This window comes from Saimiri boliviensis, chromosome 3, assembly GCF_048565385.1.
Source record: "Saimiri boliviensis isolate mSaiBol1 chromosome 3, mSaiBol1.pri, whole genome shotgun sequence".
Classification (NCBI taxonomy): domain Eukaryota; kingdom Metazoa; phylum Chordata; class Mammalia; order Primates; family Cebidae; genus Saimiri; species Saimiri boliviensis.
In genome coordinates, this window is record NC_133451.1 from 2446365 (window position 1) to 2462148 (window position 15784).

The 15784-nt window shown below is 57.2% G+C and overlaps 1 protein-coding gene and 2 pseudogenes across 1 annotated transcript in view; all 3 read left to right on the forward strand.

The window, feature by feature from the left end:
* CFAP99 (cilia and flagella associated protein 99) overlaps positions 1 to 15784 on the forward strand; it is a 47756-nt gene that overhangs the window by 7486 nt on the left and 24486 nt on the right. The window contains exons 2-4 of the mRNA XM_039468068.2: positions 3065 to 3191; positions 11870 to 12014; positions 13040 to 13134. Coding sequence (XP_039324002.2) covers positions 3081 to 3191; positions 11870 to 12014; positions 13040 to 13134 — 351 coding nt within the window. The 5' untranslated portion in view covers positions 3065 to 3080. The remainder of the gene's footprint in view (positions 1 to 3064; positions 3192 to 11869; positions 12015 to 13039; positions 13135 to 15784) is intronic.
* On the forward strand, positions 3207 to 5000 carry LOC141583966 (uncharacterized; annotated as a pseudogene).
* LOC120363569 (small ribosomal subunit protein eS6-like) lies at positions 4994 to 10412 on the forward strand (annotated as a pseudogene).

A 15784-nucleotide genomic window follows, 5' to 3' on the forward strand; every position in this document is an offset into this window, starting at 1 on the left:
CTGCAAAACGCCCTGCCCTGTGCTGAACTGGAGTCCTGGGTGCCGGAACATGTGCTGCTCCCAGTCTCCACCACGCCAGCTCCAGGAGGATGGCAGGGCTCCCAGGGGCCCTGTCTACTGCCCCCCACTGCTCCCCCAAAGTCCCCAGTTATGCTGTGGAGTTGTAAAAAGTGCCTCAGTGTGGCTGGCCCTGAGGAAGATGGGGAGCAGGATTTGTGAGCTGGGAGTCACTGCCTAAGGGGAGCCCCTGCTGCCCTCAGCAATGCCTGGAGTGAAAGCCACGGGTCGCCTTCCCCACCAAGCAATGCCCCCAAAAAGTGCTTCCTGCCCCTAGCAGCCCAACTATTGCCCCTGGCTGTGTTATGGCTGCCTGGATCCACCTACCCACCAGGGCTGGCCATGACGCCCGTACCACACCGCACCACACCGCACCCCACTCCTGCCATGCTGGTGGCCTGGCCTGCTGGGACCCTCCCGAGGAGAGGGGCTGAATTCAGAGAGAGCAGGAACTGTCACAAGCTAAGGTCCTGCCCTGCTCACAGGTGTCAAAGTCCCCATCCCAGAGACTCAGCTAGATGGGATCCGAGGAGAGTGAGAGGACCCTAAGGGGGGTGGCTGTGGGTGGTCTCTCTTCCATGGCGCAGCCTTCCAAGAAGCAAAGGTGTCCTGCAGGCGGGCTGAGGCAGCTTGGGCGGAAGGTCCCTGGGGACAGGCCGTTGAGGGGAGGGAGGCCGCAGAGGGTCTGGATAGGCTCATCCACGAAGCTCTCTCATGTTGCCCAGGCAAGCCTGGCCACAGCATCCACAGCTCAGCATCTGTGGCTTTGCCGGCGTGACGGCCTCTGATGGGTGTCCTCTGAGCCTGCAGCATCGCTGCCTCTTCCCTCGCCCTGAAACATCAGGACCGCACTGGCGGAGGAGCGTGCAGCCCTGTGGCCTTGGGCCTTGCTGCTCTCCAGACACGGGGTGGGGGGAAGGTGACCCAGCCGGGGCCCAGGGCAGGCTCCCGGGCAGTGACGGTCCTGGCCGTGCCAGAGGCTTATGCTCGCTTTGTTCTGGGCACCTGATCTCCAGGGCTCGTCCTCGGCACCAGGGCTTCACGCCAGATTTCTCAATGCCAAGCGGCCTGTCTCCTGGCCTCCTTAGAGAGAGGCTCTGTGGGCCTCTGTGTCCATGAATAGCCAGGCTGGTCCCTAAAGCAGACCCTGAAAGGACAGCCCACGCCAGGCCTCAGGTGCTGGGCGGTACTGCAGCAGGGACAAGGGGCCAGAGCCAGCATCACCGCCTCTTTCCCTAACTGTACCATTAAAGCCACAGGCAGACCATGCCAGGTGCTCCTCCTGGAGACACCCCTGGAGCCCTCGCCCTCCTGCTCTGTCCTTGTCCTGCCAGCTGCTGCCACCCCGGGGCTACCTGCATTGCTGCCTGGAAGTTCCCCACAAGGACACTCTCTTGGTTCAGCCGCTGCTTTCCAGGGCACCCCCTGCTTCTCAGGGCACCCCCCGCCAAGACCCCTCTGCGTCCCTGAGTGCCCCCCCTGCCCGCCGCCGGCTCTGAAATCTCAGGATTCATTCCCCGTGCTGAGCTGCCAGGGGCTCTGTCCATCCGGGAGACCGCACCCTTCCGTTCCAGGGGACGTTCTTGATTTGTTCGTCTCGCTTGTCTCTCTGGAACTCGTGTTATCTGAGGTTTGGACCCTCGGGAATAGTTGTCTGATTTCCTTGGGCTTTCCCCTACTCTCTACGGCTCCGTCGCTCTCCCCTCGGAGATTTCCTCGGCTCTGCCTTCCGCCTGCCCTGCTTGTTTCAGTTCTGCCGGCGGATTTTGGTTTCCCTTCCTCCAGGCCTTTCTTCTCCTGCCACTGCTTGTTCCCGGGATGCTGTGTCCCCGCATCCCTCGCAGCGCGGTGCCTGTTTCTAGGCTTTTTCCTGCTCTGTGTGTCGTTTTCTCCTGGTTCTTCTCTTATGGTTCCTGTGTTTGGTGTCAGAGGTTTCTCTAGCGTCCGGTGACACCTGGCCTCCCCTCCTCTCTGTGTTGGCCGGCAGGTGAGTCGGGGGCAGATCAACGCAGACCCTGTATCTCGATCGGCATCTCGCCGAGGACCATGCGGTGTCGGTGGTGTGTGTGTTGGCGGGTGGGCGCGGGGGGGTGGCTGGCATTTTTTAAGTCAGTCCCCAACCTGGAGGGTCCAGATCTGGGGGCCGCTACCTGGGGCCGTCCTAGCTTGCTGTGGGTAGAGGAGGGGTGTTCCCACCGTCCCCAGCGTTGGTGGCCCTGCAAGCCCAGCCTGGCCCAGAGCAGCTGGTCAGTCACGGAGCAAGAGGAGGGCGAGAAGGGTGCCCCTCTGCCCAGCGCTGCCCTACTGTCCTGCATAGTGCAGCCGGATCCCAGACCTGCGCCACACCCAAGGGCGATGGCCTGTGCTGACAGGCTCCACCTCCTCTGAGGATCGTTTGGGGGCCACATGCTGGCCTCAGAGCTGGCTCCCAGGGTCCCAGCCTTAGCCTAAGCAGCTTCTCCAAGGTCCCCCAGGAGGGGCTCTGGGCGAGGCTATCCCTGGAACCGCTGCGCTTCTCGAATGCTCAGTGCCCCTGCGAGCCCTCCCCGGGGCTCTGCTTCCTCGTCATCAGGACCCCAGGCTTCTTGCCCCAACCATGTATGACGCGGTCACCCTCACCCAGGACCTCTGCTCCCCGCAGGGCCTGACGAAGAAACTGTCAGCTTCCCGGGCTAAGCTGAGGGACGCTCAGAGGCTGGCTGGAGAGGAGTCTCTGCTCTCTGCCCTGGGCCCCTTGCGGGGGTCACCCGCCCGGGAGACGTGGCCGTGGGGCCTGCAGGGTGCTTGGCAGACTTGGGGCTGTGGTGATAGGGGCCTGAGGGTGCAGAGGCCTGCGGGAGACGGTGCCGGACGTGGGCCTTGGGGGACCTGCCGGGACCCGCACTCACATCCGGCCCTCCCCGCTGCTGCAGGGCCGGCACCCCGGCAGGCTCCTGTCGCTGCCGCCGAGGGTCCTGCAGCCACGTCCCAGGTGTGGAGGGCGTGACCGGCCACGGTTTGTTCTTAGGCCCCCGCCTGGGAAGATGGCGTACTACGGAAAGTGCCTGGAGGCTGTGATGGCGCAACTTGACAAGTTCACGCCCAGGAGGGACACCCCTGAGCAGTTCCTGGAGGCCGCAGCTGCCTCCCTGCAGGTAGGGTCTGCCGGGGGCTCCCGGGGGCCTCGGCGATGGCTCCAGCTGTGCCGCCGTTCCGGTTAACACTGCCTGCCTTCCAAACGGGGGGAGGCCGACGGTGGTGCCCGCCGACACCCGCTCTGTGTACGGGGAGGTGCTCCTGGCACCCAAAATGTGTCAGGCCAGGCCCTGGGGAAAAGAAGCCTTGGCCGGAAACTGGAGGGTGACATCCACGCTGCGGTTCCATCCATAACACGGATGAGAAGGCTCAGCCCTGGGGCGACTCCATGCCCCACCCCCACTTCAGGGGGCATCTTCTCTCGGGAAGTGAGTCCTCCATCCCCCAGGGACCCCGGGGCAGTGGCAGTGAGGGTGACCAAGGCCACAACCTGCGCTGAGTTGGGAATCTCTGACCGGGTCTCCAACAGAGAGGCAGGGGCTGGCCTGGGCGGTGAGGCCCCCAGGGAGCCGAGGGCTGCAGACGCCCCCACGCCTCCTGCATCATCCTCCCCACGCCTGGAAGAAGTCACAGGCCCACCTGGAGGCCGCCCGGCTCCTCAGCGCCCATCCTCCTGTCCCTGGGTTTTCCTCACAGCTCCATGCTAGTCCTGGCACCCCCTGCAGCCCCGGCAGCCCCGCCCCACTCAGGGGCCTCCCTGGCACCCGTCCCTGCTCCCACCCCCCAGGTGCTGACCTCACACCCACCATCCATCAGTGGCAGGTGCCCGGGGAACAGGAGGTTGGATTGAGGGGCTCCTGCTTCCAGGAATGTGGGGCATGGGCTCCGTTGGATGGGCCTCCGGAGGAAGCCGAGCTCACCAGGGAAAATCCCGGGGGGTCTGTCACATGGGCCACCACTGGCCCATCGGTGCCCAGGAGCAGGGAGAGGGCACTCAGCCCCTGGAATGAGGGCTCTCATCGCAAGTGTGCTAATTCGGGCTGTAGCCCTCGGCGCCGCTGTACGTTGGATGAGCTTGGCCTGTGTACGATGCTTTTCTGCACGGCCCCTGGGGGCTGCCCTGGCCATGCTCCAGCCCCCGCCCTCACTACCTGTTCAGGTGCATCTGTGCTGTGCCCCCGGCCACAGGCTGAGCCGACCTTGGCAGGGAAACAAGGTGCTTCCGCAAGCAAAAAGTGGTCTTTATTTCTTGATAATAACCATTACAGAAAAATGAGTTTCTTACAATAACTCATTTGAGTTAGGGTTTGTTTTCTCCAACCCACAGATGATTAACGGTAGCTGAGACTAGTTATCACCTGGTGTGTCACAATGTGGTGACCACAGGTGTGCATTTCCACGGGGAGCCCAGCAGGCCGGTCCTACCGACAAACTGGCAGTGGTAACACAACAGATCATCCGGGGGGCTGCCTGGCATGGATCTGCACAGATACCCCCACTGGCGGCAAGGAGGCTTGCTCCTCACAGACACCGGATTTTTCAGATCCTTTCAAAAGCCCCGCACAAGTCCGAGTGGAATGGCACATCGGATCCTGACCCAGTTTGGACAGCTCGCTTTCCTCTCCAGCTATCAAGAAATTATTGCAATTCACTGATTTTGCTAGGCCAAGGCTCAAGACTGCCACATGCCAGAAAATTACACGATACATAAACCGAGTGGCAGACTGGACAGCAGACTTCAGTCCAGTGTTTTGGGTTAAATTGTTCCCCCCCAAAAAATACTGAGCCAAGCATGGTGGCATGTATGTAGTCCCAGTTACTAGGACATCTGGGGCACGAAGATCCTCTGGAGCCTAGGAATTTGTGTCCAGCTTGGGCAACACAGCAAGATCCTGTTTCTGTCTAACAGAAAAAAAAAAAAAAAAATGGGCCAGGCATGGTGGCTCATGCCTGTAATCTTAGCCCTTTGGGAGGCTGAGGTAGGAGGATCGCTTAAGGCCAGGAGTTAGAGACCAGCCTAGGCCACATAGTGAAACCGTTTCTCTACAAAAAATTTTAAAATTAGCCAAACATGGTGGCACAGGCTGGTAGTCCCAGCTACTTGGGAGGCTAAGGAAGGAGGATTGCTTAAGCCCAGGACTTAGAGGCTACGAGGAGCTATGATTGCACCACTGTACTCCAGCCTGGGCAACAGAGTAAGATCCTAGCTCTTAAAAAAATGTTGAACTTCTAACCCCGGGTTACCTATGAATACAACTCTATTTAGATGTAATTAAATGAAGAATCTAGAGATGAGATCTGTTACAAACCACTGTGGCACACGCTGATCCCCTGTCCCTTTGGGCCTTGGGTGCACCCAAAGCCAAGTCCAAGAAGACACTGGTTCTTGCTGTGAGAGTACTGGCCCTCGTGCTTTCAGTGTGGATGACCAGGTGGCTCTCCACAGAGACCCGCTGCTGCTCTCCCGGGCAGACAGAGAGCGCTTGTTCACCGCCACCCTCACCCACCTCACGTGCGGGCAAACGTTATCTTTGCCAGTCAAACAAGTTGGGAAAGTCGCTTTATGTATTTTTTAAAAATTTTTTTGAGACACTCCCTCACCCAGGCTGGAGTGCAGCTCACTGCAACCTCCACCTCCTGGGTTCAAGTAATTCTCCTGCCTCAGCCTCCCAAGTAGCTGGAATTACAGACATGAGCCACCGCCCCCAGCCAGCTTTGAGTATGTATAATCAGCATTTCTTGTGTTATATTTTCCTAAGTTTTGAAGCAGTATGTGTTTATTTTTTGAATCATCTGTTTGGATCTGTATCTGTTAGGAAACTGTTTGGATACGAGAAAGTCCAGAAAAGCTTTAATCAATTAAAGGTATCTTTGCTCATTTGAGAAGCAGTCTGCAGACAGGCAGTCTAGAGTGGGTTCAGCAGCTCATGATGCCATGAGGAACTCATTCCATGCCTCTACATACAGACATCCTTAATACGGACTATCGCCTCACAGTCACTAAATGGCTGCCCTACCTCCAGCATTGCATCTGTATCCCACGTGAGGAGAGGGGAAAGGCAAACAGTATGAAGGCCTGTGCCAGCTGAATCTACCTTCCTTTCGAGGTGCTTTCCTGGAGGCCACACCTAGCAATTTGCCATTACATTTTACTGATTAAAACTGTCACATGGGCCGGGCGTGGTGGCTCACGCCTGTAATCCAAGCACTTTGGAGGCCAAGGCAGGCAGATCACCTGAGGTCGGGAGTTCAAGACCAGCCTGACCAACATGGTGAAACCCTGTCTTTAAAAAAAATAAACAACAAAAAACTGTCACATGGCTTTATCGTCAAGGAGAGTTGCAAAATACAGTTTTAACTGGACACACGACCATGTCCAGCAGGACAGCATTCTGGAGGTGCTGAGAGGCCACTGCAGCCGCCTGTAGCCACTGTCAACGCTGGAGCCTTCGGTGCTGAGTGCCTGCCACTCTCCCTGGATGGGGACCGAGGAGCCCTGAACTTGGCCGAGGCCCAGGGTTTTATCACAAACTCAAAGACTCTTGGGCAGCTACAGGCCAGTCTCAGCGACTAAGGCTGGTTCCCCATTAGGAGCTCACTCCTGTAGCAAGGGCCTCCCCTCTGGGAGAGATATCCCACCCAGCCTCGGCCCGTCCGGCTCTGCTGGGCTGGTCAGAAGGCCCTGGCCCAGGGCCCAGTGCTCGGTGCCCCTGAGCCACGCATCACCCCTTGCCGTACCCCCAGGCCCCAGGCCCCTCTGTGAGTGGACTGGACATCATCTGCCCCGGCGGCCGCCGACCCAGCATTAGTGGCAAGGACCTGGCCGTGGGCCCGGGCTGGCGTGGACCGGGATGTCAGTTACCAGCTTCCCGCTTGGCTCTGTAGCTTCCAGGACCCTCCGGCCCAGCGTGGCCCGGCCCAACCCCCCTTGCCTGGGGCTGATGGCACAGGGCTCAGGGCTCTGACCTTATTAAAAATGCATGCTCACTCTTCCCAAACACAGACGTCATTGATGAGAAGCGGCGTCCCTGTTGCCTGAGCCGGGGAGGCCAGAAGAGGTTGTCAGCAGCGTCCCGCAAAGTCATCACCCTCAGCGGCCACGCTGACTCACTGCTCTCGGAAGGCTCTGTCCTGGCTCCTGGGCTCCTCTAACAAGATGTCGTCAGTTACATGGGGGAACCAGCGCCCTTGGTGTGGGTACAGCCTGGCCACTGCAGGAAGCTGAGAGGGAAACTGAGGTGCAAGCCTGGCTGTTGAGATCAGAGTCAGCTCCCAGCAGGAGCCCCTCCTGGCAGCTCAGGGGGGGTGCCCTCCCTGGGCACACCTCTCCATGCCCAGTCCCACTCACAGGAAGTCACTGGGTCCCACAACCTCCGGTGGAGGCAGGGCATTCCCCTTCCTCTCTGGCAAGCACCAAGTGACCGTCTAGCTGGGAAAGGTACGGTAAACAAGCGGTGAGAGCTGGTCGGGAGCGCGTCCTCACAGCTGCGGGCGAGTGTGCCTGCAGGAGGTCGCAGGCAGACGGAACAGCCAGTTCCCCGTGAGGAAACAGGAGGCCAGTGTGACTGGAACAGAGCCAGGATGGGCTGGGGACTCGGAGGGAGCTGGGCGCGCCGGCCACGGAGAAGAAAGCCCCTGATCCGACACCCATCTGAGAAGACCCGCCCTGACTGCTGGGTGGAAAAGAGACTGCGGGGGAGCAAGAGGAGAAGCAGGGAGAACAGCTGGGGTCCCCCAGCCGACAGGGCCTGGGAGAGAGAGACACACACTGGGAGCAGAGAACCGTGCTTACTGCGCCATGAGGTTGGGGCGGGCAGTCTTGGGCCCAGCCCAGGAAGCTGGTCTGCCCGGTGTCCAGAGAGGCCAGTGGCAACGGGATCGAGGTTTCTGAGTTCAGGGAGTGGTGCCGGCGACGGTGTACATTTGGCAATCAGAATGCTGTCCGCCTTGAACCTGGCCGAGATCACTCAGATAGTGGATACTGATCAAACGCCACCGCAGGGGAACTGCACCTTGAGTCCTTCCAATATGTGCAAAGACAAAGAGGCACCTGCGACGGAGCCCTAGAACCAAGGGTTGTCCCCGGGAGAACACTGCCGTCAGCTGGCATTCCAGCGGGAGCCCAGAAGCCGGTCCTGGTGCCCCCAGGAGAAAGAGAGTTAACATAGAGAAGCTTGCACTGAAAGCCACTGCAAGGGCTGGAGGAACTCAGGCTGGGTCAGTCCCGCTTCCAGCTGGTCAGGGTGCTGCCGGGAGCAACTCCCACCACATCGGGTGTGGGAGGCATGGGCCAGCAGAAGGCTCTGGGAAGCCCAGCATCTACCACCCCTGGGGAGGTGAGGAAAGGGGCATCCCCCGCCCTCGCTCCTGCCATTTCTCCCAGAACCACAGAGGCAGAGCTGCTGAAGCATGTAGTTCTCAGGCTTCCAGCCCCTGCACTGCAGGAGCGACGCTAGAAGGCTGTGGAAATGGCCCTATCTGCAGAGCAGTACCCAGAATGTTCTCATTCACATGTGTGGAAACTGAGGCCCCAAAAGGTCACGGGCCTTGTCCAGAACTCTTCAGGTTAGCTCGCTACGCTGTTGTTTTCTTAGTATAAAAGCAACTGAAGAAATTGCAAAGGAAAAGACTGATTTGACCTAAAATAAAAGTAAAATTCTGACATGCTCTGTATGCCCAAACATATTTTACACGAAGTTAAAAGGCAAATTAAAAACTCACAACAGGGCCCTCTTTTCCGTGGCTCCTGGAAGGCGTAGAGCTGCTACAAGATGAAGCTGAACATCTCCTTCCCAGCCACTGGCTGCCAGAAACTCATTGAAGTGGACGATGAACACACACTTCGTACTTTTTATGAGAAGCGGATGGCGACGGAAGTTGCTGCTGACGCTCTGGGTGAAGAATGGAAGGGTTATGTGGTCCGAATCCGTGGTGGGAACGGCAAACAAGGTTTCCCCACGAAGCAAGGGGTCTTGACTCATGGCCGTGTCCGCCTGCTACTGAGTAAGGGGCATTCCTGTTACAGACCAAGGGGAACTGGAGAAAGAAAGAGAAAATCAGTTCGTGGTTGCATTGTGGATGCTAATCTGAGCGTTCTCAACTTGGTTATTGTAAAAAAAAGGAGAGAAGGATATTCCTGGACTAACTGATTCCACCGTGCCTCGTCGCCTGGGGCCCAAAAGAGCTAGCAGAATCCGCAAACTCTTCAGTCTCTCTAAAGATGATGTCCGCCAGTATGTTGTAAGAAAGCCCTTAAACCGCCGGGCGCGGTGGCTCACGCCTGTAATCCCAGCACTTTGGGAGGCCGAGGCGGGTGGATCACGAGGTCGAGAGATCGAGACCATCCCGGTCAACATGGTGAAACCCCGTCTCTACTAAAAATACAAAAAATTAGCTGGGCATGGTGGCACGTGCCTGTAATCCCAGCTACTCAGGAGGCTGAGGCAGGAGAATTGCCTGAACCCAGGAGGCGGAGGTTGCGGTGAGCCGAGATCGCGCCATTGCACTCCAGCCTGGGTAACAAGAGCGAAACTCCGTCTCAAAAAAAAAAAAAAAAAAAAAAGAAACCGAGAACTACAGCACCCAAGATTCAGCGTCTCGTTCCCCCACGTGTCCTGCAGCACAAACGGCGGCGTGCTGCTCTGAAGAAGCAGCGGACTAAGAAAAACGAGGAGGCCGCAGAATGTGCTAAACCTTTGGCCAAGAGAATGAAGGAGGCTAAAGAGAAGCGCCAGGAACAAATTGCGAAGAGACGCAGACTTTCGTCTCTGTGAGCTTCTACTTCTAAATCTGAGTCCAGTCAGAAATAAGATTTTTTGAGTAACAAATAAATAAGATCAGACTCAAAAAAAAAAAAAAAACCTCACAACAGGCCAGGTGCGGCGGCTCACTTTAGGGGGCCAAGGCTGATCACAAGTTCGAGACCAGCTTGGCCAATATGGTGAAGCCCCATCTCTACTAAAAATACAAAATAATTAGGTGGGCGTGGTGACACAAGCCTATCATCCCTACTACTCGGGAGGCTGAGGCAGGAGAATTGCTTGAACTTGGGAGGCAGAGGTTGCAGTGAGCTGAGATTGCGCCACTGCACTCCAGCCTGGGCGATAGAGCAAGACTCCACTCCCCCACCCCACCAAAAAAAACTCACAACAAATAACTATGATATTTATGGCTATGTTAATAGCCTTAATATAGAGAGCTTATAAAATGATTAAGAAAAATGTTTATCCCAGTTTAAAAAGTTACCGATTATATTTAATAATTTGCAGTATCACAGAACATATTGTAAGTGAAATAAATTATTAATAATTCACAAAAAATACAGGTGCTCAGAAAACATATGAGGCTGGACACAGTGGCTCACACCTGTAATCCCAACACGGTGGGAGGCCAAGGCAGGAGGACTGCTTGAGCCCAGGAGTTAGAGGCCAGCCTGAGGAATGTAGTGAGACCCAGCCGCGGTGGTGTGCACCTGTCGCCCCGCGCCGCGGGAGGCTGAGGTGGGAAGGCGGGCTGGCCCGGTAGTCAGGCTCAGTGAGCAGAGACTCTGCTGCTGCACTCCAGCCTGGACACGTGGGATCCTGTCTCAAATACTTAAAAAAAAAATCGGAGATTTTCACTGCTAATTTAAAATTCCAGAATACCACAATGAGATTCCTTCTTTTTTCTTTTTTTTTTCTTCTCTGAAACAGAGTCTCACTCTGTCACCCAGGCTGGGGTGCAGTGGCACAATCTTGGCTCACTGCAACCTCTGCTTCCTGGGCTCAAGCATTTCTCTGCCTCAGTCTCCCGAGTAGCTGGGATTACAGGTACCCACCACCACACCCAACTAATTTTTGTATTTTCAGTAGAGAGGGGATTTCACCATCTTGGCAAGGCTGGTCTCAAATCCTGACTTCATGATCCACCCGCCTCAGCCTCCCAAAGTGCTGGGATTAGAGGCGTGAACCACCACACCCGGCCAAGGTTCCTTCTTTTTTTTGAGACAGGATCTCACTCCGTTGCCCAGCCCAGAACTCTAGGCATGCAGCACCGTGCCTGGCTCAGTTCATGCTTGATGAGCTCTTCAGAGATGTTCCTTGCTCACGCATCCTTCATTTTGGTTATTTTTTTATTCATTCATTTGAAGACCTTAAAAAAAAAAAAAAAAAAAGCTGAGCGCGGTGGCTCACACCTGTAATCCAAGCACTTTGGAGGCCAGGGCGAGCAGATCACCTGAGGTCGGGAGTTCAAGACCAGCCTGACCAACGTGGTGAAACCTCGTCTTTAAAAAATAAAGAAAGAAATAAAAAGAAAACCTTTATGAGTTCATTTGAAAACATTATTGTGGTAAAATGCGCATGATGTGACGTGTACCGTGGCAGCTGATTCTCAGCATGGACTCCGTGGGACTGAGCATGTTCCCATCACCGCACATCACCGCCCTCCGTCTGCAGAAGCTTTTCATCTGACCAAAGCGAAGCTCTGTCTGCACTAAACGACTCTCGTGGCCACTGGCCCTGGTGCCCTCTGCCCCGCCCCGGCGTCGGCCTCTCCCCGTCAGCCAGCCCTGTCTCCTCACCTTCATGTATTTCTGTCTTTTCCCCCACCTCACCCAGGAGAATCTGGGGACCAGTCCCTGAGTGGAGAGACACTGCTAGCTGCCCAGGGGGCCCCACTAATGGGCCCTTCCCAGCCCTGGGGCCACCCCACCCCTGCCTTTGCCCACTTCCCACCCGCACGGGGCCTGAGCAGCATGCAGAGTGGCTCCCTCTCCTCCCGGCCCGGCCAGGGCCCCCACCGGCTGCTTCTCTTCCAGGCTCTGAGCCCCCCGAAGCAAAGCTTTGTTTTGGAGGTTCTGTCTGGGTGCCTCGAGTACCGGAAGCTGCTGACCGTCGTGGTGGATGCCTTCTACGCGCAGGATGGCCGACTCTGCCTGAGGGTCGACCGCAGCCGCTTTACGGGTAGGTGCCCAGCTGGTCCTCAGGGCCAGGCCCCAGAGACAGTTCACTGGGCTCTCCAAGGAAAGGCCTGGTAGGCAGGCGGCGGGCAGGTGGGGCCAGTCCCCATTCGTGCCCTTGCAACAGAGGCCTTTGGCCCCTCACCTCACTTGGTCCTCATGGGGCGGACCAGAACCCCGCAGACGGGAAACTGATGCCTCAAGGCAGACGGACCTGGCTCTGCCACTCCAGTTTAGGGCATCCAGCTCACAAGGGCAGCCTGGACAACATGAGAGCCATTCGCAGGCTGACCCCTAGCCACCACTGAGCCCGAGGCCTTTGGGCAAGATGGATCATGTGGCTGCAGTCTGAACAGTCCTGTGGGGGATTAAATACAAAGGCCGTCACTGTCAGGGCTGCCTGCAGCCTCTGATGGCCATCTGCTGTCATGGGGCGCAGGGTGGCCAGGGCCGCTGGGAAGAGGTCAGGGCAGCCCTGGGACCCTCCACATGGTCTTGCTGCCCTGTCTAGGCGGGGAGGGGAGTGGGGCAAGCGCTGTAGGGTACTGGAAGACTGAGCTGAGGAGCTGGTGCCAGTCCTGAGCTAGGCTCCTGCCCCGACCCCTCACCACCCAGCCAGGGCCTGATGGAGGGCAGTGCGTCCCGGCCGCAGGCTGGGGCCTGTTGCAGTTGCTGCCCTGGGGGATCCTCGGGCCCACGGTTATTCACGTTCCAGCTGGCCTGAGGTGACGATTCAGATGCTGAGAATTGACAAGTCCAAAATGATTTCACTTTTACCTGGGGAGGCTTTGCAAATTCTGAGAACGTAGCAGATGAGATCATGTGTCGAAGTGCTTTGAAACCACAAATGCATCGCACTCTAAGACGATGTTGTTTGTGTTGCTTGTCATTTTCAGGAGGGCACTGAGGGGTGGGGGTTCTCCTGTGGCTGTGCGCCCCCATGAGGTGGAGGCCCTGGGCTCCGGTCCCGCCGCGCCCCCGGCACCCCCGTGATGTCCCTCAGCCTCTGACAGGCGTCCTGTTTTCTAGTGATCTGCTACCTAGCCACGTTCCTGCTGGAGGAACTCGGCTTCCAGCTGTTCTGCGACATCATCAAGTCCCAGCCCGTGGACAAGATGTGCAAGGTGAGCCTCCACCTGCCCACAAGGCCACGAGGCCCGCAAGGGAGGTCCGTCTGATCCTTGCCCACCTTTCGCCTTTCTGGTTGGTTTTACTGAAAGCAACTCTGGTGGTTTTCTTCTGTATTTCAAAGAAGGAGCAAGCCGGGCATGGTGGTACCCGTCTGTAGTCCCACCTGCTCGGGAGGCTGAAGCGGGAGGATCACTTGAGTCCAGGAGTTTGAGGCTGCAGTGAGCTATGATCGGAAACACAAACAATTATAATAATGATAACATAAAAAACCAACGCACACCGACTGGTGTTGGTGAAAGTGCTGCTTTTGTCCTGGGGGAATCTGAATCGATTCCTGAGGAGCCTCTTCTGACTCATAACCAAATCCTAGGCCTGGAACAGCCTCTCCTCCCTGTGTAGCTTCAGGGGCCCGAGGGAATCGGTTCAGGGACAGTTCTGAGGACTGGCACCCCTGGGGGAGCCTGCAGGAACACAAGCCCCTGCCTGCCTGGGGCCACTTGTGTGGGAAGCTGGCACACCCAGACCTCTGGACTGAAATGTCTGGGCCTGGGCCTGCTGCTCGTTGCCAGCTACTGCCCACTCCCACGGAGTGCCAGTCTTCCCTGGACACTCACGGGGCCTGTTCTTGCTTCATTCTTACAATGACCCAGCAAGGTTGCTCCTACATGGTATTCCTCCCAGGCTTGAAGAAACTGGGGCACAGAGAGGGTAAGTCACACAGCAAGACGGCAGTGTAGCCCATTCCCCGACTAAGCTGTTAGCCGCTGGCTTGTTCCTCCTTACTCTGCATGGAGGAGACCGTTTCCAGCCCAGGAGAGACACTCCCTGGGGAAGAGAGAGGGAAAGCCCTGGGGCCCAGACCTTCCAGGCCTCTCTTAAAGGAAGCAGCTAACTCTTCAGGGGGTGCTCCTAGCCTGGAGAAGTGGGAGACCTGGAGGGGCAGAGCCCACGGGGCCTGCAGCCCCAGGACCTGGGACTGGTGGCTCACACAGCACCTGGGCCACCGAGCAGGTGGAAGGAGGGAGGGCACAGCCCGGGCCAGCAAGGTACACATCAGTGAGCGCTTCCCACCTGCGCGGAAACAGAAGTGACTCATGACGCGTACACATTTACATCGGTACACATCAGTGAGCGCTTCCCACCTGCACGGAAACAGAAGTGACTCATGACGCGTACACATTTACATCGGTACACATCAGTGAGCGCTTCCCACCTGCGCGGAAACAGAAGTGACTCATGACGCGTACACATTTACATCGGTACACATCAGTGAGCGCTTCCCACCTGCGCGGAAACAGAAGTGACTCATGACGCGTACACATTTATAGAGTTATCCTAAGCAAGGCCTTCATTTCAATGAAAAAGAAGCAAAACTAATGGCATTTACTGGGAGGTACCTAGAGACTGAGCCAGGCCAACTTCCCCTGAAACCAGAAACCAAACCCTGGAAACCAGAGGGCACTGGTTTCTGCTCTTCTGTTACTAGCTTCATGTTTTTGTTTTTTTTTTTGCTCAGGCCGGAGTGCATTGGCACGATCTTGGCTCAGTGCAACCTCCGCCTCCCAGGTTGAGGTGATTCTCCTGCCTCAATCTCCCAAGTAGCTGGGACTACTGGCACACGCCACCACGCCTGGCTAATTTTTGTATTTTCGTAGATGGGGTTTCACCATGTTGGCCAGGCTGGTCTTGAGCCCCTGACTTCAAGTGATCCACCCGCCTCGGCCTCTCGAAGTGCTGGGATTTTAGGCATGAGCCACGGGGCCCAGCTTATCTTGACATTCTTAATAGCTGCCGAACAGGCCAGGCAAGGTGGCTCATGCCTGTCATCCCAACACTTTGGGAGGCCCAAGCTGGAGGACGTCGTGGGCCCAGGAGGTTGAAAGCAGCCTGGGCAACATAGCAAAACCCCATCTCTACAAAAAAAAAATGTTTAATGAGCCTGGCATGGTGATGCTTACCTGTAATTCCAGCCACTCGAGAGGTTGAGGCAGGAGGCTCACTTCAGCCCAGGAGTTTAGAGGCTGCAGTGAGTCGCGACTGTGCCACTGCACTCTAGCCCGGGCAACAGAGCGAAACCCCAACTCTGAATAATAACCATAATAATAGTTGAACAAAGATCCATGTTTTGTCTTGCCCTGGGTCCCACAGTACTGGAGCTGGCCCTGGACCAACCTTGGCCCACAGAGCCCCAAAGCGCCAGCCCAGGAGAGAGCACTCAGGCTGCTGCAGGGACTCCCTAGGAATTTGGGCGCTGGCTACACAGCATCCTTGGGGCCAGGGTGGTGCCCCCACACTGGTGCCTGCACACTTACCGACTCAGAGAGCCTCTCAGGTCCATGGGAAGAGCCCACATAACTCCCCCAGGGAACTGCCCCGAGAGGCTGCAGGGGTGGGTGGGGCCCATGCAGGGGTTTCCCCCTCCATCCCACACTCCATGCCCCTCTGCGCGATGCCAGCCCATTGGGGTCTTTCCTGCCTTGGAGCTCAGGAAGAGGCCAGCCTGGGCCTCGAAGGGGTACAAGCTACTGGGGACAGGAAAGCCACTCTGTGACCTCTCCAGGAAAGCCCCTGGGCCATACTTTGGGTGCTGTCACCACCATGGTCAGGAGTGGTGGGCGGTGACACGGTATGGCTCCCCAGGAG